Below are 19,732 nucleotides of genomic sequence, written 5' to 3' on the forward strand. Positions count from 1 at the left end.
CAACATCTTCACTTCAGTCACCCTTCCCACCCACCCATGCCCTTATTCTGTGTTTCCTGCCTCCAACTCTCCATGGGGTCTTCCCTTTGAGGAGATAAACATACAGTCAGCCCTCCAAAATGACAGGTTGGCATGTGAGGATTCAACCAACCACAGATAGAAAATATTTTAAAAATAAAATTTCAAAAAGAGAATATTGAATTTGCCTCTCTAGCACTACTTCGGAAAAGGCAATGGCACCCCACTCCAGTACTCTTTCCTGGAAAATCCCATAGACGGAGGAGCCTGGTGGGCTGCAGTCCATGGGGTCGCTAAGAGTCGGACTCGACTGAGCAACTTCACTTTCACTTTTCACTTTCACGCATTGGAGAAGGAAATGGCAACCCACTCCAGTGTTCTTGCCTGGAGAATCCCAGGGACGGGGGAGCCTGGTGGGCTGCCATCTATGGGGTCACACAGAGTCGGACACGACTGAAGCGACTTAGCAGCAGCAGCAGCAGCAGCAACTATTTACATATTATTTACATTGTACTAGGTATTATAAGTAATTTAGAAATGATTTAAAGTAAATGAGAGGATACAGATAGGCTATATCCAAATATTACACCATTTTATAGAAGGGATTTGAGCATCCACTGATTTTGGAAGAGGGATGGGTATCCTGGAATCAAATCCCCACAGATACTAAGGGAAGACTGTACGCAATTCTCTTATGATCTTAAAAACAACCCCAAAAGTAATTTTCCCTTACTCCTCATCCCTGTTTCTGCCATATATATCGTATATTTTACAACTAAGCTTCTTGAAAGAGTAATCTACAGTGGATACCGTCATTTTTTCACTTTTTGTCTTCTTTCCTCAACCCACATTTATCTGGCTTCTGCTCTATTCCTTCACCTTATAACTCTCTCTCTCTCTCGGGTTCTTGAAATCACTCACCTGGTTTTTCCCATAATTCTCTGGTCATACCTGATTAGCCTATCTCATGAACTTCTAGTCCTTTTCCTAATCCTATGACAGTGTGGCTGAGGATTCTGTCCTTGGTCCTCATATTATACTCCTCTCATTCATAACTATGGCTTCAACCAAAATCTATATTTTGTGGACTCCCAAATAGATTACTCAGTCCAGACTGTGCCACTAAACTCGAAATCCCTATTTAACTATTAAATATCTCCACTTGGATGTTCCATAAGTATATTAAACTTAACACAGCCAAAACTTAATGCATGAACTTTCCCTCTGAACCAATATAGTTATTTATCTGGAAATTATCCTAAAAGTCTTTTTCTTCCTCACCCTAACACAGCCAATAAACAGGTCCTAGATAATTATCTTACCTGGTTTCATCCCTTTGGTTCCAAGACACTGAATAAGTACTTTTTTCCCCAAAAATTACAAAAATCTTTTCAATTTTGCCCAGGTTTCACAGTAACTCAGAATACTCTTTTTAAAATTCAGAACTCAACATCCACCTGTTGCAAAACTGGATGCATCACGTAAAATCCAAATTCTGTACTTTAACATGTCATACAAAATCCCTTCTAATCTGACCCTTGCCTATATTTCCAACCCTCATCTTTTGCCACTACTCATATTCCAGTCACATACTATAATCCAGATGTTATTTTCATTTTTAAAATAACATCACTCAAAAAAACCTCTGTACACTGCATTCCCTATTATTTATGGGTACACTATTTCCACATTTTGTCTAATTTTTCTTTGTCCTTAAACTTCATATCAGTGTTCCAATTCTTGAAAAATGTTCCTGTAGATGGCTAGGTTAATGGTGCCCCCTCCTTTGTGGTTTCATAGCAAAGCATATGATGCCGCCTACAGCGTGGTGCCTATCAGCTACACTGTAACTACCTTGCCTCCCCCTCAAGCTTATGAGCTCCTTGAAAGGGAGCAAGCTGTCTTTCATCGCCATATACCTAGTGATTAGAACATAGGTACTAATGAACATTTACTGAATTAATGAAACATGAGTTACAGTTTCTAAATTACTTATCTTTACACTAAGTTTGGAGAAGGCAATGGCACCCCACTCCAGTACTCTTGCCTGGAAAATCCCATGGATGGAGGAGCCTGGTAGGCTGCAGTCCATGAGGTTGCTAAGAGCTGGACATGACTGAGCAACTCCACTTTCACTTTTCACTTTCCTGCATCGGAAAAGGAAATGGCAACCCACTCCAGTGTTCTTGCCTGGAGAATCCCAGGGACGGGGGAGCCTGGTGGGCTGCCGTCTATGGGGGTCGTACAGAGTCGGACATGACTGAGGCGACTTAGCAGCAGTAGCAGTACACTAATTTATATAGCAATGACAATGTATTTCTAGTGCTTTGTTTACAGTTTACAAAATGCTTTCATATACACAATCCTATGATTCTCAGAGACATCCTATGAGTTTGGTAGGACAATTTTATCTCAATTTCACAGAGAGGATAACAGGTTCACACAAGTCAATGGCTCTCTCCAGGTGTTTCAACTAGTAAGGGATAGAGTCATGATTGAAACTGAGGTCTTCAGAATGCTACTCCAGTACCACTTGTCTTATATCAACACAGCGACAATGCTCTTCTGACTGAGAGTCATCAAAATCTCCTGATGAGGAAAAATGGTATAACCCACCCAGCTGCCAGGGGTAGAAGCATGCATTAGCCACATGCTTTAAGGAAAGGTTCAATAAATACTACTAAGTCGTTTCAGTCGTGTCCGACTCTGTGTGACTCCACAGACGGCAGCCCACTAGGCTCCTCTGTCCCTGGGATTCTCTAGGCAAGAACACTGGAGTGGGTTGCCATTGCCTTCTCCAATGCATGAAAGTGAAAAGGGAAAGTGAAGTCGCTCAGTCGTGCCTGACTCTTAGCGACCAGATGGACTGCAGCCTACCAGGCTCCTCCATCCATGGGATTTTCCAGGCAACAGTATTGGAGTGGGGTGCCATTGCCGTCTCCAATAAATACTACAGAACTGTCTTCAAAATTTCTAGGTATCCCCTGAATTCCTTTTAATTTGTGGTGGTTCTCTGAACACGATCCCCTTCCCTCAAAAATTAGTTTCTCCTTCCTGGCTTATTTTTGTTATGATATCATCATTCTTTGTCACTCAGATTTAAAATTTCGATGTCACTGTTCTCTTTCTGGACTCTAGTTCTATTTAAAATTTTCTCTCTCTCTTTTTTTTAATATCTCCATTGCTGCAATGCTAGTTCAAGTTCTTATCACTTTGTATACTAGAAAAATCTAAGTTCTACTTTTCCTCCCCCTTTATTGTACAAAGCACAGCTAAATAAATCTACTCAAAATACTGGGGTGGTTTCCACCCTAATTTCTTTTCTACCCTTTCCTGTTTAGTCCAAAAAGGACTAATGAATAAAGGAGACAAAAGTCTGAAACTTATTTTTCAAAGTCCTTCTTAACCATCCCCTGTCTCTTACCTATCACTCCAATCTCTGCCTCTAACTACAACTGCTCAATTTAAACAATCACTAAAGCAAAATTAGTCTCATTACTGTTTTCTTAAAAAAGTTTGCTCTTCTACCTGTTTCATTCCCACATCCAGTCATTGCTCCTGTATATCTACTTTCTAATTATTACTCAGGATTTGTGTCATATTTGGTTTTTCTCTTTCTCATAATTCATCCATGCCATGGTCATTCTACACTTGGACTACTCCATTAACCTTCTGACACCCTGATTTTAGTCTCTTCCATTTTAATCAGTAATCACTTATCAACAATATCATGTTACCTTTCAAAAACCAAAACATTTGGGTCATCCCTCTACTTTAAAACTTTCAATAATGTGTCAGGCCAGGCACTATGGTACAAATTTTCGTGAATTGTCTCTGTTAATCCTTCAAAAATCCCGTAACTTTATTAACTGTATTTTGCAGATGAGAAAATTGAGGGCTGGGGATACTCAGTATCTTGTCCTCAGTGAAATGACTGAGGCAGAACTGCTGCTGCTGCTCCTAAGTCGTTTCAGTCATGTCCGACTCTGTGTGACCCCATAGACAGCAGCCCACCAGGCTCCCCCGTCCCTGGGATTCTCCAGGCAAGAACACTGGAGTGGGTTGCCATTTCCTTCTCCAATGCATGAAAGTGAAAAGTGAAAGGGAAGTCGCTCAGTCGTGTCCGACTCTTAGCGACCCCATGGACTGCAGCCCACCAGGCTCCTCCGTCCATGGGATTTTCCAGGAAAGAGTACTGGAGTGGGGTGCCACTGCCTTCTCCGGAGGCAGAACTAGGCAGTCTTAATTCAAACCCAGGCAGTCTTAATCATCCAGTGTTCTTAATCATCCAGAGGCTATACTCCCTAAGTTTCAGGTCCTCAACTTGGTGTGCAAAAAAAACCTTTTCATCTGCTATTTCTTGCAAAGAACTTTACACAATACTGTCACACACTCCATGCTTTTTTCAAACTCCATGCCTTTCTACTGCTGTTTTCTCTATTAGAAAATATTTTCTCCTTCTCAGCCCCACCTTAATATCTGGAGAAATTCTACTCATCCTGTAAGGCTCCCTTCAAAATATAATCCTTTCAGTGAAGCTTTCTCTCCAAGTAAGAGTCAATTCCCTCTATACAGCTCCAACAGCACTTCGTACCTAATTCATTATATTATTTATTTGCAATAGCGTCTCCTCCACTAGACTGCCTCCAAGAAAAATCTATCTTACTTAATATATCTAATTCAATTCCGTATCCCTAATGCCTAGTATAATGTCTGGTACAAAGAGGTATTCAATAAATGATGCACAAATAAATGGTCCCAATCTTCTGCTTATTTGAATCCTACCCATCCTCAAAGCTCTTTCTTCCTATACAAACCCTTGCTAGACCAATCAAATCTAGATTCATTCCTATCTCCTTTGAACTCAACTTGCTGGGTCTGCCACTTAACTGGCAATTATTAATCACACAGCCTTATGACATAAATTATTAACTTTTCATGAGAACCTATTTCCCCAAGGACCAAGATTGTATTTTACCTTTTACACTGTTTCTGAACAATTTTTAGGTATATGGCAGGCATTAAATAAGTAGTTGCTATTTGGTTACTTTGAATTTCAAAAATAAATTTTACATACCATATAAAAATGTCAATTAGTGTTAGCTTATTTCATCTCTATGTAAAAATAAACATTTTTATACTGAAATGAAATCACAGGATTGGCACTAAAACACATCTCATCTAATAAATCAAAATTCTTTCACCCAACTTTTCCTTATAACTCTTGCCAATTCATTCAATAGCACCGGAACCTGAAGCTTTTGCCTCACTACTGAGCACCTGTATTTCTTCCTTGGCATTTTCCTTCTAAGATGACTTGTTGCCAGAGTGTTCTCTTTCCTTCTCACTGCTCTCTCTGTCTCATACACACACACACACGCATGCACACATACACACACACTATTCTCTGTTCCCCTGCTTTCTCTGGGACACATGGTACTGAAGATTTATTTTAGTATGCTTAACAGTTTGACTAGGGTAAAAAAGAAAAGGAAAATCATTTTCAAGAATTATCTTTTTTAGATAGGTTAAGTCCATAAAACAGATTTTGTTTAAAAAAAAATTAAAAATCAAGTTGCTTTAAAATAGAATGAACTAGGGCTTCCCTATGACTCAGTGGTAAAGAATCTGTCTCTCATTGCAGGAGACACTTGTTCGAGCCCTGTTCTGAGAAGATCCCACCCACATGCCACGGAGTAACTAAGCCCATGCACCACAACTATTGAGCCTGTGCTCTAGAACCTGGGAGCCGCAACTATTGAGCCCACGTACCACAATTACGGAAGCCCACACGCCCTACAGTCCATGCTCTGCAACAAGAGAAGCCACTACAAGGAGAAGCTCTCGTACTACAACTAAACGGTAGCCCCTGCTCTCTGCAACTAGAAAAAAGAAAACACAGCAACAAAGACCCAGCACAGCCATAAATAAATAAAATCATTCAAAAAAACAAGCAAACATAATGAACTAGAATTAGCGCACGCACGCGCTCGCGCGCGCGCACACACACACACACACACACTCACACATTTGAAGAAGCTATGTGACTCCAAGACCTATGTGGGTCATCTAAAAATCTGTAATGAAAATAAGCAATCCTATTAAAGCTAAGGTACTGGAAAACACATTAGCCAAACAACCTCTGATTTTTAAGCAGGGCGGCAGGCAACAGAACCTAAATGAATCATAAGGCTGCCCATTAGATACATAACAGGTAAAAAACTTACAACACACACATTTTGGTTCAATCTCAAAGTCTGATAATTTAAGAGATAAGGATAATAAAACCTAGGGAGTAAAACATGCTGAATAAAAAAGAAAGTGAGTAGCACTGTGGGTGCTAAAATGAACACATACACAAAACAGACAATGCAATGTAAGCAATAAAGGTGAATTTTTGCATTAAGTGTAATAGATTTATTAATTTCAAGGGAAAATCTAGTTTTACAAATCTGGGACCTCTTCTATACAGCAAAAAGTACATTTTAAAAGTATCTGAGGGAAAAAAGTAAGTACCTGGACATTTCAGGTCAAGTAAATTTCAGGGGGAGGAGGAAGAACAATATAAATAAATTCAGGGTTTTATGCTTTAATTTTACACACACCAATTTTGCTGATGTGGCAAAAAGGCACTAGGAAAAATTAACTGTTCTTCCTAGTTTGTTTCTATTTTCTTATTGCCAACTTACTATGTTAGCTAAAGACAGAAAAATGCTTAACAGAAAATAGTTAAGAGGGCATACTCTCTCACCTAAACCACTTGGGCTCCACCAACTTTCAAACAGATGAATTTACCAGAGCCAGAAGCTGGAGCAGGCCCAGAACTGAACTGTCTTAATGAACCAGGAAACCTAATCACCCATCATCAGGGATATGGAATTACCACTAATAATTTCAGTGAATAGATAATTTATACATGAATCACCTACCATATTCCAAGACCTCAAACTTCACATGATGTGAAATTCAGGCATTTGATACTAAACACAGAAGACCTATTCCCCTTTAAAACCTATGTGACCATAAAACACAGGCCTCTTGGCTAGAAGTGTAAGAGTATAAAATCTGAAACAACAGGGGAAAGTTTCAGGGAGTAAAATACTATTTATATTCAATGCCAATAATGGTCTCTATAACCTTACCACTATGAAATGGTGCAAAACTAGCACATACTAGACTTAAATCTAGATTTGTAACAAGTTAAACTTAAGTTGAATTAGCACCGTGGTTATATAGCTTCAGCAAACTGGTGTTATCATCAAATGCAACATTATATTACAATTACTTACTGAGGAAGGCAAGAAAGAAGCTTGAAAATGAAATATAAAAGATTTCTATAATGAAAGGTAAGTTTCCCAGTAACTTCCAAGGAAGCCAAAAACTCCTGGAGCATCACTAACCAGTCTATTGCACACTGTCTCTAAAGCATGTGATCCGTATCTGCCATTCCAACTGGCTAACGAATTCCATAAAGAAATGAAAGTTGTCTTGAAGAGCATACTACTAAGTACATGGGACCTTATATCCAAGAGTTCGACTATGATTTTCTATATCAACAAACTCCCATTTACCTAAATCAAATGACTTTTATTTCATACCAATAAACTGCAAATATGACTATGTCTTATATTCACAACCCACTCCTAAGGAATATGCCCTATGTCTGGAATCTTATTTTTACTGTATTAAAGCAGTAAAAGGGAAACATTACCATATAAATGACAAAAAAAACAAGAAGATTCACAAGCTAAGTACAGCATAAACTTACTGTTCAGAAATGTGACTGGTTGTCCCATCTAATAGTAGGGTGAAAAGTGCCAGGGGAAATTAACACAGCACAGGCATACTGTCAGAAAATTAACAGGCAGCTCATGTCTCCTATTCCCAACCCAACAAAACTTCAAGATAGCATGAATGTCTGAACTGCCAATCTTTTTTCTTTCTCTTTTTCAAAAGACTTCTTGGGACAAGGATTCCATAAAAGCTTTTTTCAGCTGATGCCTGGCCCGAATATATACACGATTAAGCTTTTAAAATTGTCTACATAAATCTAGATACAAATTAGTATTATCATTAAAGGAGGCTAGAATTGATAAAAACCACAAAACAAAAAGTTTTTCTTGTTTTTAAATATTTTAATGGAAACATGTCTAGTCAGATTTCCAAAACTGGGCTAACAGTGTTTAAACATTATGCCAGTATGTTTGAGAAGTTGAATGAAATAAATAAAACAAATAAAAGAAGTATCTATCTTTCAAAAATAAATGTGATACAATAAAGAAAACTTTATTCTAAAATGACTTCAATTTATTGACCAAGCTACATGATAAAGAAAAATCATTTCAAATTATGTTCTTCACCTCCACAGCAGGGTTTGAAGCTGATGGGCTCTCCCAGAAAGCATGGAAATTTTAAGCAATTCTAAATTAGCCTTCAATTTCTGTATTTCAAATTAATGTGATGACCTGTTGTAGTTAAACAATCATAAATTCTGCACCAGCTGAGAAATATTTAATTTTTTCTTCTAGGGGGAGTCTGTAGGCGTTTGCATGCACGGGAGGGCTAACCCCTCTTGCCCTCTGACCAGTGTTGCGGGTTCTAAGTAAATGCTTCTGCCTATCCCCGAAGCTCTTTTTTTTTTAACTGTCTTTTTTTCATCTGGTATGCACTTAAACCCGGGGCCCTCAAATTCTGGTTTGTCCCTTCACCCTTGTCCAATCCCATACAGTTCCCCCAATTTCCGCGCGGGGTGACACCTGAGGGCCGAGTGCGAACCCCTGCGGCTGGCATTAACTAGGCGCGAATAGGGCGGATGGCTGTCACAGGGGAGCAGGCGTGGGCCAAAGGCGAGGTGATTTCTGACTGCTCATCGCCCAGCCCCGCGTGGCTGAAGGTCTCAGAGCCCCTCCGTTCGCCCCGGCAAGCCAGGCGTGCAGCTGTCGCGGTGCAGGAAGCTAATCGCGGCCTCTGGGCCGCTTTGACACGGCGGGCAGGAAAAGAAAGAGGCTCACTGCGACTAGTAGCCTCACCCCTCCAGCTAGGAGACCTACAGAACGAAACCTCTGCCACGGCCCGAAGGCAAGCGAGAGACCTCGGAGCCGCCGCCACCGACTCAGCCCAGCCCAGCAGGGGCCCGCCCAGGGGCCACTCCCCAAGTGAGGCAGCCAGTCACTCGCCCGCCCTTCCGGGCCCGCTCCGGAGGGGACGGTCTCCCGCCCGCCCTCACACAGCTATCTCATCAGGCCAGGCCCCCAGGGCTTCGTCCACCTCTCACCTTTGACGACGCGGTCAGCCCCGGGAGGGGGCGGCGGGGGCGGGGGTGGGGGCGGTGCAGCCCGGGCCGGCTCCGGGGCGGCCATGCTGGGCCCGGGGCTCGGCTACGCGCTGGGCCGGGCGGGGCTGGGGGCGGGGGCGGCGGCTACCAGAGCCAAGCGGCGGCGCCGCCGGGGAACATGGCGGACCCTCTTTCCCTACAGAGGGGCTAAGACCGGCATGCACCGCGCTTGCGGGGGCGGGGGCGGAGCAGGCTCTAGGGACTTGAGCAAAATTACTGAAGCTAGGAGAGAAACAAGACCATGCCAAGGGATCAGCTTAAAATTCTGGGCAAGCAGAAATAAAAGAGTGAGGAGAGATGATTTGTCTGTAGCTAGTTCCTGCGGTGAATGAGTGCTGGGGAACACGACACCGGCTTTCATGGAGCTCCTAGAAAGATGGGGAGACCTGACCAAACCTAAGAATCTCCCGCAAATAGAGAGAAAAAAAAAAAAGTATAACAATTTGACTATCAGATCCGGGTACTTCGGTTGATAACTGACAGAAGAACTAGAGGAAGCGTTGTAGGTTCTAGAGCGAAGCAACGGTTCAGAATGGAGTTTGAGAGAGAATCTGGCCCTTGTGTTTACAGCCTGGAATTGTCAAGAGTCTGAAAGCAAAGAATGCAGGTAGAGCAGACTAGTCTCCAAGGGTTCAGAATCAAAACAGGTAAGAGGAAAGGAAGGGTTTTGTCACAGATGTTCAAAGAGTCTACGAAATTCACCTGAAAAGGACACAGCCTCCCTCTTAATTCACTGAGAAAAGAGATTTCGAAGGCAATAGGGAATTGGAAATTAGTTCCTCATAAGAAATACCTCTACGATAGAATGTGGGCCCAGGTTTTCTACGGAAACTTTAAAGAGATGTACACTCTTGGGGAAGGGAGTATTGGGACAAGAAATGATTGTTCAATGGATAATTATTAGAAGAAGAGTATGACAGAAGATGAGATTGCTGGGTGGCATCACCGACTCGATGGACATGAGTTTGAGTGAACTCCGGGAGTTGGTGATGGACAGGGAGGCCTGGCATGCTGTGATTCATGGGGTCGCAAAGAGTCGGACACGACTGAGCGACTGAACTGAACCCCAGGAGAGGTACTGGATCAGTAGCAGGGATCAGAATATCCTAAGATCTATATATCTTTTTTTTTTTTTGCTGCACTGAGAGGTATGTCAGATCTCAGTTCCCCAACCAGAGATCAAACCTGTGCCCTATGCAGTGGAAGCGCGGAGTCTTAACCACGGGACTGCCAGGGAAGTCCCAGATCTATATATCTTGATGGCATAGGACTCAAGTAGGATAGAGTGAGAAATGCCTGCCCATCCTCCTGCTCAATTCTACATGTGCTCAGGCAAGCAACAGTCCAAAAGACTTAAAGACCATCTCTCTACCTCTTGACTTGTCAATCTTAATGATCCCGAGAGCTGGAATAATCTAAGAAAAAGAGAAATGCCCAGTGGGTAATGTTTGCTAAGGGAGCTCACATATTATTTTTTAGAGGGAGATGAATTTTCGAGTGAGGAAGGGGTGAAACTGGATCTTTCTTACATGGAAGTGCCATATAATTCTGGAGGGAAGGGAAGGGGCAGCCATATGAAGTGAGCAAGGAAGGGATAAGAGGCACATGATAAACTTGTAGAGGGAGGGCACAACGGGTACCTAGATCAGGAGTGAGTTTGTAAGAGGAGTCTGAATCCCAGAAAATCTCCCTGAGGAGTGAAGGAGAAAGTATGTAATGTGTTGAGTGCCTCTTGGCAGGAAAGGGATAGAAAATATACTAGCAGCAATAACAACAAGGAAAGTCACTCCATATTAGGACTCATTGACTCCTACCTTGAATACATACCCTTCAACCAGTCTTCAACTCCTCTTTGGCTCCTCACTTTCACTCAGTCAAAAGCCATATACTGAGCCCCAGGCCACTGGAAATTGCTATTTCTTGCTTCCCCAGCCCAATACAAAAGAGCAAGAAAATATAAAAGGAATCAAATAGACAATTAAATGACAAGGAATTAAATAGAACTATCTTATAGATTTATTAATGAAAAATACTTTACAAAAACAGTATGTTTGGCCCTAAAATAGTTCAGCTGACTCTGAGGGTTTACAGCGGCGACTGAGCAAGTGGCAGTAATGGCTGTGCTGCTGAGGACAGGAGGGTATGTTAGTGTGCCTGACTCCCATTTGTTCTGAAGAGTAAATGTTATGTTGGCAGCCCCACATTCTAGGCCTAAGGTTTGGGGCTGAGGGAAGGCTGACAGTCCGGGCAGGTGGGCTAGCCTGAATGATGTGGTCAGGACCAAGACTACAGGGCTACATGTCCCGCCAAGAATGAGGGATGGAGAAGACAGAAGGTTGGATCATAGGGATAGGTGGATAAAACAAAGCATAGAAGTTGGTAATATAACAGGGAACAGAATATGAGGGCTTAGAGTATTCAAGAATAAAATGGTGACCCTAAGATCCTAATGAATGGTTGGTGTCCAGAGTAACATGGATTCATCTTTAAAGTGGATCAAATAAAACCCTAAACAGCAGCTGCTTCCTTTTGCTAGGTGAATGGAAATTGAAGTTTCAAATATTCCCTCAAAGAGCCAGGTCTCCTTAGGGGTTCCTGGCACCCCTGGGAGAAACTGCCAACTCTGTGTTGAGATAAGACTTGCACAACCCTGGCAGGGATGCAGGGTACCAATTCTGCTGCAGTACAGTTTAACAGAGAAAGCTGTGGCTCCAGGAGAGGAAAGGGGTGACCCTTACCACCTGCTGTGCTGCAGGGCTCTAGCCCTGATCTGTTCTCTGCTAGGGGCATCTGCTAGGACAAAGAGAAACTCCTCTCTCCCTGTCCTCCTGTGCCTAGATGGCAGGGCATAACTGCTTTGCCTCCAGTCATCATCCGGGGGCATATCTACTCTTCGAGGACCAGGGGCTCGAAACCCTGGAACAGGACCTGAATTCCAAGCTGACCTCAGGGGTACACAAAGACTGCTTGATGGTGGCGACACAGGGTGAACAACAGGAGGGTGGGAGGGTGAATGGAAAAGATCCCCCCAGGACTGAGCATGAGGAACCTGAAGGCCCTGGTGTCTCTCTGGTAGCGTGGCAGTGTGGGTTAGCTGAGGCTTGCACCCTGGAGTAGTCAGGAATCTGGCCCCAACATGCTGGTTGGCCTCTGACCACAGTCCCCGGGAGGCATCTGTTCTGGAATGATGGGGGAGACTCCGGTAGTTCAAAGTCTTTCCTGTGTACTTGACCCCTTCGGAAGTTTCACCCCTGTCACACATAGCCAGAAACTGCTGGACACTCCTCGAAGTTCCTGGGGAGAGAAAAGAAACCCAAAGATTGAGCATCTTCAGTAAAACCATTATCCTTCCCAGAGGACCATTCCTGGCTGTTCCTTTCAACTCCCCGCCTCTTTAAAAACTTACAAATAAGGGAAAGAAGGAACCTAGCTTTGCTTTTAATGTCATTTTTAAAAATTCTTAATATACATTAAAATCAAGTCACTGCCAATCTGTGCAAATGAAACAGTCTCCTGGATGTTGCCATACTCCTATCTCACTGCATTATAATCTGTCCTCCAAAAGACAGACAGACAGACACAAACACACATACATGAATGGCTCTCTGATATTCCAAATATATGTTCTCTGTGATAATTTTACTCCTTAGAGCCACCACTCCAAAACATCACTCAGTTTTTCTTAACATGGTACTTTCACTCCAGTTGAACTGTATCTGCTTACATTCGTGTTCATTCTCCAAGATTTCTGCTTTTGTTTGCACTACTCCCACATACATAATGTAGAATGCCTTTTCTATACATTGATTCCCCTTTACTTAAAAGAAGCAAAATAACTAATTTTCCAAATGTCACTTCTAAACAGTACTTCTCATTTTTACTTTTTAAATTCCATCAATAGCTGTATTATACACACACACACACACACACACACACACACACATATATATATATATATACCTGATTACTGAAACTTTGAGCTCTTTAAGAGCAGAGAACTGCCTTCTTTGTCCCATGTATTTACTGTAGTATTTGGTGCAGAACAAGTTGCAATAAATGCTGCCTTAATGATCAGATACTTCTAGTAACTCTCAAAGGATGCTGGTGACCTGGCAGCTCCACTGAGTAATAAGAAGTCCATTTATCCAGAAGCCCTGCTTATCTAAAGCTCCCTAAAATTTGGGCACAAATATCAACAGTACTACTCAGGTCTAAGAAGATTCTTTTCCCTGGGGATTTATACCCATAGACAAGTTTCTCAACTTTGGCACTACTGATATTTGGGGCTGATAATTCTTTGTCTTAGGAGTAGGGTAGGGGTGTGCAAGGAAACTTCTCTGTGCATTGCTAGATGTTTAGCAGCATCCCTGGCCTTTCTACCCAGTAGATGCCACTGGCACCTCCCCTTTCTCATTAAGAATCACTGCCTCAAATTGTAGATTTGGTCCATGAGGGGAAAAATGGAACAAATCTTGCTGTGGAGCGTCAAAGCAAGCCAGAAGGATGCTGCCCACCTTCCCCAGGATTGTCTGGGTCTCTATACGTGGCATGGGTATTCTGTGCATGGGATCTTTCCAAGTCTGCCATTCACTACTCATCCTCCTAGACCATCCCTCAACTGAGACTTGGGATAAAAGGAGAGAAAAACAGCCGATAGAGATGATATTTCCTGTTTTGGGGGATCCTAAAGACTGGGTACTAATTCCCTGGGTCAGTTAAAATCATATCTTATCACAGCTGAAGCAGTTCATTTTCATGAGTAGTTAGATTCTGGGAGCTCTGGTCTAGACCCCATGTTGCCCAAGAAATGATTCAGTCATGATTCATCAAGATCAATGCTTGATCTTTAAAGCAATAATTCATTTCCCTTTACAACTCCACCTTAGGACCCTCCTTCCCCTTCCCCACCCCCCAACAGATGCACCGATTTGATTCTTCCAGGTCCCTGGAAAAGTACTACATTCCAGCACATAATATTAGATTTGGGGAGAGTTACCTGGGGGTCTATGGGGCTCCCCTGCCATGCTGGGCATCAAGACATCTGGGGACAGGAACTGTGGTTGGGGTGGGTAGAGTTGGGGACCAAGGAGAAATACAGGAGGGTCATGGATGACAGGGAGGGAAGAGGAGCTGGAACAACGATGCCGGGTTTCCAAAGGCTTTTTCCTCACGCTTGATGAATCCTTACAATGAGACAAGACAAAAAAAACATAGAGATGAGGATTAACACACAGCAGGCTATGGTTGGGTAAACACAGTGAGGGAAGCAGGGGGATATGGAAGGAACTAGAGTACAAACATTCCTTAACCTAGAGATGGACCCAATCTACTCGACACTCTTCCCATCAGCCCCTCTAGGAAACATCCTGACTGTGAAACATCCTCCACTATGAACTTAAGACACCAAAGTACAGTTCTCTTCTCTTAATATGTCTTCCTCATAACCCTCACTTTCCCAATCAAGGTCTTTAGCAAAGTCCTTAATGCTACTATCAAAATTAGAGAATGAGATAGAAATTTAAAAATAGAGAAGAGGGAAATTCCCTGGCTATCCAGTGGTAAGGACTGCAAGCTTTCACTGTCAAGGTTCAATCCCTGGTCAGGGGACTAAGATCCTGCAAGACGTGTGGTGTGGTTAAAAAAAAAAAAAAATAACAGAAGCCTCTAAAAAAATTAATAAAAGTGTAAAACAGAGAAGAAATGAGAGAGAAATTCAGAAAGCCAAAAAGATGGAAAAATTCTACACTCACTCTAAATATTGGGAACTAATATTTCCCTAAATATACAGTCAGATATTGGGAACTAATATCTCCCTAAATGTCCAGTCAGAAACTCTCTATTCCATCTCTCCTGTTACTGCTACACTCCAGTCTCCATTTTGGTGCTGCCTGTTAAGTCTGTACCCACTGTTGCTTATGACCTACTTTGTTCATTTGTCATTCACTTATGTGGCAAAGTCTCAGAAATATGTCTTTTAATATATGAGACACTAACATGTCCAAAACTGAACCAACATTCTTCCCAACTCCTCCCTCTGGTACTGTATTTTCTTAAGTCACCTAGACTCAAAATATTGACACTCCCCTTGATTTTGCACTTTTAATCCACAATTCCATTAGTTGCCTATGCCATATACTGTCATTTCTACCTACAGGTTTTATATTTAAAGTCAACTAGACCACTGCAGCAGCCTCCAATTTAGTCTTCCTATCTCCAGCCCACAGCCTCCTTTAGTGTGGCCTGCAAGTTCCATGTGATATGGCAAAGCTGATCTTTCTCCCTTTATCTCCTACCATTCCTGTGCCTTTTACACTCCAACCTTCGTAACGTTCTTCAAACCTACGAAGCTTATTCCACCTTAGGGCCTTTACACTTTGTGTTTCTGTTACTGGGAATGCTCTTCCCATGGCTTACACCTTCATATCACTGAGGTCTCTCATCACATGTTACTTTCTTAGAGCTGATTTTCCTCACTACTCTATCAAAACCAGCCCTGAGAATAACCACTATTACCTCTTTACCCCTTACCCTCTTGCTTTGTTTTATTCTTTATCACACATTGTCTGGAGTTTACTTGTTTAATGTCTTTTCTCTCCTACTAGAATACATTTCTTTTCACTCCAGTGTCCCCATAACCTTGAACAGCTCCTGGAGGATTATTATAGGCACTTAATAAATAATATATTAAATAAAATAATCTATATGCCAGTGTATCTTATTTCTTTTTTGAAATTGTAAGATACTTTGTGCTGTTTCAGCAGTGTGTGCTCATAGCGCCTAACACAGCCTGGCACACGGTAGGCATTTACCAAGTAGCCTAAGGACCAGATGCCAGTCCTCTCTGCATCTCTATAGCCTCTTACCAAGTCTCCTTTTGGGGTTCTTCAAAAGAAGAACCTTAAATCTGATTCTCTTCAGAGATATGTCCTGGTTTTTTTTTTTCCTCTTTTTGCGATTCTCTTCCTCTTTTCAGTGGCTATGATTCTCAAATCTAAATTTTAAGTTTATATGTCTCAGAATCAAAAGCCTACCAGATATCTATCTCCACTCAAGCTTAATACGTCCAGAATTGCACATATCTCGCCCCCCAAATATATTCCTGCTTTTCTTCCCTCAAATATTATCATCATCAACCCACAATTCCTAGATATCATCCTTGATTCTCTTTTCCCCATTTCCAGGCAAGTAGGCACCAAACATTTTAATTTCCTAGTTGACTCTCCAATATGTCCACATCTCTCTATTCTCCCAAACTCCTTACTATGGTTCATGAGATGACCCTTGTTTATAGTCTTAACAGTCTCACTTGTCAACATTCTCCATTTATCCCTCGCCAGACTCTAATCATACCACACCAAAAAGCTTTTTCTAACTCAGTTAATATCTGCTTCAGTCCCCTTTATCTGCTACATTCATTTTAATTCTCCAGGAAGACTTCCCTGATTCCTCAAGCCTGGTTTAGATATCCCCTCTATTTTGCTTCCATAGCATCAAATCCTATCATATTTATATTATAATTGTTTATCTGTCTCCTCCAGTAGACTGTAAAGTCAAGAGAGCAGGGACTGTATCTAGCTCACTCAACACCATTTTTCGGCACAATACCTAGAAGATAAGCTCAGAAAGCATTTGTTTAAAAGAATGAATCAATGAATCAATGAATGATACAGAAGTCAGGCCAAAAGGAAGCCAACTCTCCTAGGAAAATAACAACTTGCCATTAAAGGTATATGAGAACAAATGCTGGGCAGAAAAGACCACCTTTCCCAAAAAGAGTGGCCAACTGTTCAGAGCTATTTATAAATTTATGACAATAAACTGGAAAAAAATGACTACCTCTTGGGTAGTCACTGGGAAAGAAACTGGATCTGAAGAACTGGTGGAAGAGACTTAGTTTTCCTTTTTGTACTTTTCTATTTTTATACCACATATTTAAGACCTGTTTTTTAAAATTTTTATCAAACTGACATGGTGAGCAAGCTTCAATGTACTACTGGTGCTTTATATCCTGACCTATACTTTAATAAAATCTCAAGTTGCCTCAGGCAAGTGTATGAAATTCTCAAAAGGCACATTTTAGAAATCCAACCACTGAAACTATTTGAGTTTGCTGATCTCTGCTGACTTGGATATCCCTGTCCCTTTCATCTGTAGATTACTGCATTAATTCTATATGAAATGCCCCAAAGATGAGGACTTTAAATCATTTTCCTTCTGCTGCCAATGCATATGCTTCATTTCAGCTTGAAAGCCCACTGGACCCCACTGGGTCATTTTCTAGGATGGGGAAGAACAGGAAAAACAAGACATCATCCCATCTCTTCTTTTTCCTTTGATTAGTGCAATGGATTCTGACCCAGTCAGCAGTCATGGCTCCTCAGAGACTCCTCTCAAGGCTTCTGGGACTCTTCTCATCCTGAGGAAGTCTACATTACACCTTCCAGAACTGCTACAGGGAAAGAACGTTCTTCTGGGCTCCAAGTAAATGTGTGACCAAAAAAAATAATGATTCCATGTCCTCATTTTTGCTGAGTGCACATGGCTTTCCCCAAATCACAACCTTCCATTTCTCTTGCCCCTTCACCCACAGTACATTTTTACCTAGCAAGAGAAAGAAGATGCTCTAAACAGACAGACCCTGATTCTACTTACAAAACTGTGGGACGAGACTGGGACCTCCTCCCTCTCTGAGACAACGGTGCCACTGAGACTGCGTGAGATGCGCCGAAAGTTCTCTGCACCATACTGATCATCCTCCCCACATTCCCGGCTGGGGCCTTGGCAAGGTGCGGCCTTCAAACACACAGACACACAGGCAGACACATAACATCAGACCTGTGGTTTTCCCACAGACTCTGTCCCGAGGGATATGGGAGAGAATAGGGTAAGTAGGACTCACTAGTAGAGATCTGAATTAGATATATTTGAAAGGTAGTAGCCATGTGGCCAGAGAAGGCAATGGCACCCCACTCCAGTACTCTTGCCTGGAAAATCCCATGGACGGAGGAGCCTGGTGGGCTGCAGTCCATGGGGTCGCTAAGAGTCGGACACGACTGAGCGACTTCCCTTTCACTTTTCACTTTCATGCATTGGAGAAGGAAATGGCAACCCACTCCAGTGTTCTTGACTGGAGAATCCCAGGGACGGAGGAGCCTGGTGGGCTGCTGTCTGTGGGGTTGCACAGAGTCGGACACGACTGAAGCAACTTAGCAGCAGCAGCCATGTGGCAACCTCCTCTCACTCAAAAGAAGCCCAATCATAGATCATGTTCTCTTCTAATAGCCCCACATTCCTATGCCCTGCCTTATCACCAACCCCGCCACTCATATCTCCCCGTAATTCTTTCCCAACACACCACCCCATGCCCAGAACTCTAGAACCTGAGGTGGCTACCTGAGAAGCAGACACTGAGTTGGCTTCATGGAGACTGTGCTCCATTTCTGCTGTTGGGGTCTTTGAGAGACCAAGGCCAGGGGCTGAGTGCAACCTCCTCCCTACACCATCTGCAGAGCCTGAGGAGGAAAACAAACATAAGTTGAACCCATCTCTTCTCCCAGAGTCTGCACTCAGCCTGCAACACAAAACTCTGGAGTTTTTGCTTCATTAAATAACAAATATTCATCTCTGAATTCAATGGAGGATGGATTCCTAGAATGTAGAAACAGGAGTTTCAGAATATGGATAGCTTCCCATAGGCCATAGGGATCTCAAATACAGGCCCTAGAGAAGGGGCTCTGTGGACACATAGCTAAATAGTAAATATAATCAGCTTTGCTGCTGTCAGATTTGGGTCCAAGACTTATAATAGATATAGAGGAAATTACCTGACACAGTAATTCTCTAGAGCATCTGCGATGACAAGGGAAATGTTGTCTCCAGTCTAGTTAGGAAATTATCATAGTAATCATATATTAAACCATCTCATTTTACAAAACAGGAAAATAAGTTCCAGAGTCTGACAAGTAGTAAGTAGTTTAACCAGGATTAAAACTCAAGTCTTTGGATGTTCACTTCCAATTATATACTATGAGCAGGAGCTCTTCAACATTTTATATGTGTAGTGTGGTCTTTTATTTCCTCATTAGCATCTCTCTAATCACTTACATTCTAAACAAATTCTAAATGTTTATCTCTTCCTAAAAATCTTGTGAGACTGTAAAGAGATGAGCTGCTCCAAACTGGATATGTGACTCCCAAGGGGCTTGCTCCAATACAACTAATTAAGCCTTCTGAAAGCGCACACACCCTTGACCTACATTTGATATATATGTCTATTGCCAATTCACATCTTGATTTGATATTTTGATTCTAATATGTATACCTAGCTAAAGCATGATATTGCTGATACTAAGCTAAAAGGCCAGTTATTTTTAATATTTT

General features: G+C 42.1%; 2 protein-coding genes across 19 annotated transcripts in view; both read right to left on the bottom strand.

The window, feature by feature from the left end:
• Positions 1–9,414, bottom strand: part of PPP3CB (protein phosphatase 3 catalytic subunit beta) — a 47,864-nt gene extending 38,450 nt beyond the window's left edge. For 4 of the 7 annotated variants that reach the window (XM_027530466.1, XM_027530461.1, XM_027530465.1 and 1 more), the window contains exon 1: positions 9,293–9,393. In XM_027530466.1, the coding sequence (XP_027386267.1) occupies positions 9,293–9,377 (85 nt within the window). In that variant the 5' untranslated portion in view covers positions 9,378–9,393. Of the gene's footprint in view, positions 1–9,292 lie in introns of all 7 variants that reach the window. The other 3 variants (XM_027530464.1, XM_027530467.1, XM_027530463.1) reach the window with 3 other exon arrangements.
• Positions 9,415–11,345: 1,931 nt separating this feature from the next.
• USP54 (ubiquitin specific peptidase 54) overlaps positions 11,346–19,732 on the bottom strand; it is a 130,906-nt gene continuing 122,519 nt past the window's right edge. For 9 of the 12 annotated variants that reach the window (XM_027530458.1, XM_027530456.1, XM_027530455.1 and 6 more), the window contains 4 exons: positions 18,746–18,864; positions 18,005–18,145; positions 14,349–14,535; positions 11,946–12,646 (listed from right to left, as the gene is read on the bottom strand). In XM_027530458.1, coding sequence (XP_027386259.1) covers positions 12,087–12,646; positions 14,349–14,535; positions 18,005–18,145; positions 18,746–18,864 — 1,007 coding nt within the window. In that variant the 3' untranslated portion in view covers positions 11,946–12,086. Of the gene's footprint in view, positions 12,647–14,348; positions 14,536–18,004; positions 18,146–18,745; positions 18,865–19,732 lie in introns of all 12 variants that reach the window. The other 3 variants (XM_027530448.1, XM_027530457.1, XM_027530459.1) reach the window with 3 other exon arrangements.

The sequence above is a fragment of the Bos indicus x Bos taurus genome, chromosome 28 (assembly GCF_003369695.1).
Source record: "Bos indicus x Bos taurus breed Angus x Brahman F1 hybrid chromosome 28, Bos_hybrid_MaternalHap_v2.0, whole genome shotgun sequence".
NCBI classification, from domain to species: Eukaryota; Metazoa; Chordata; class Mammalia; order Artiodactyla; family Bovidae; genus Bos; species Bos indicus x Bos taurus.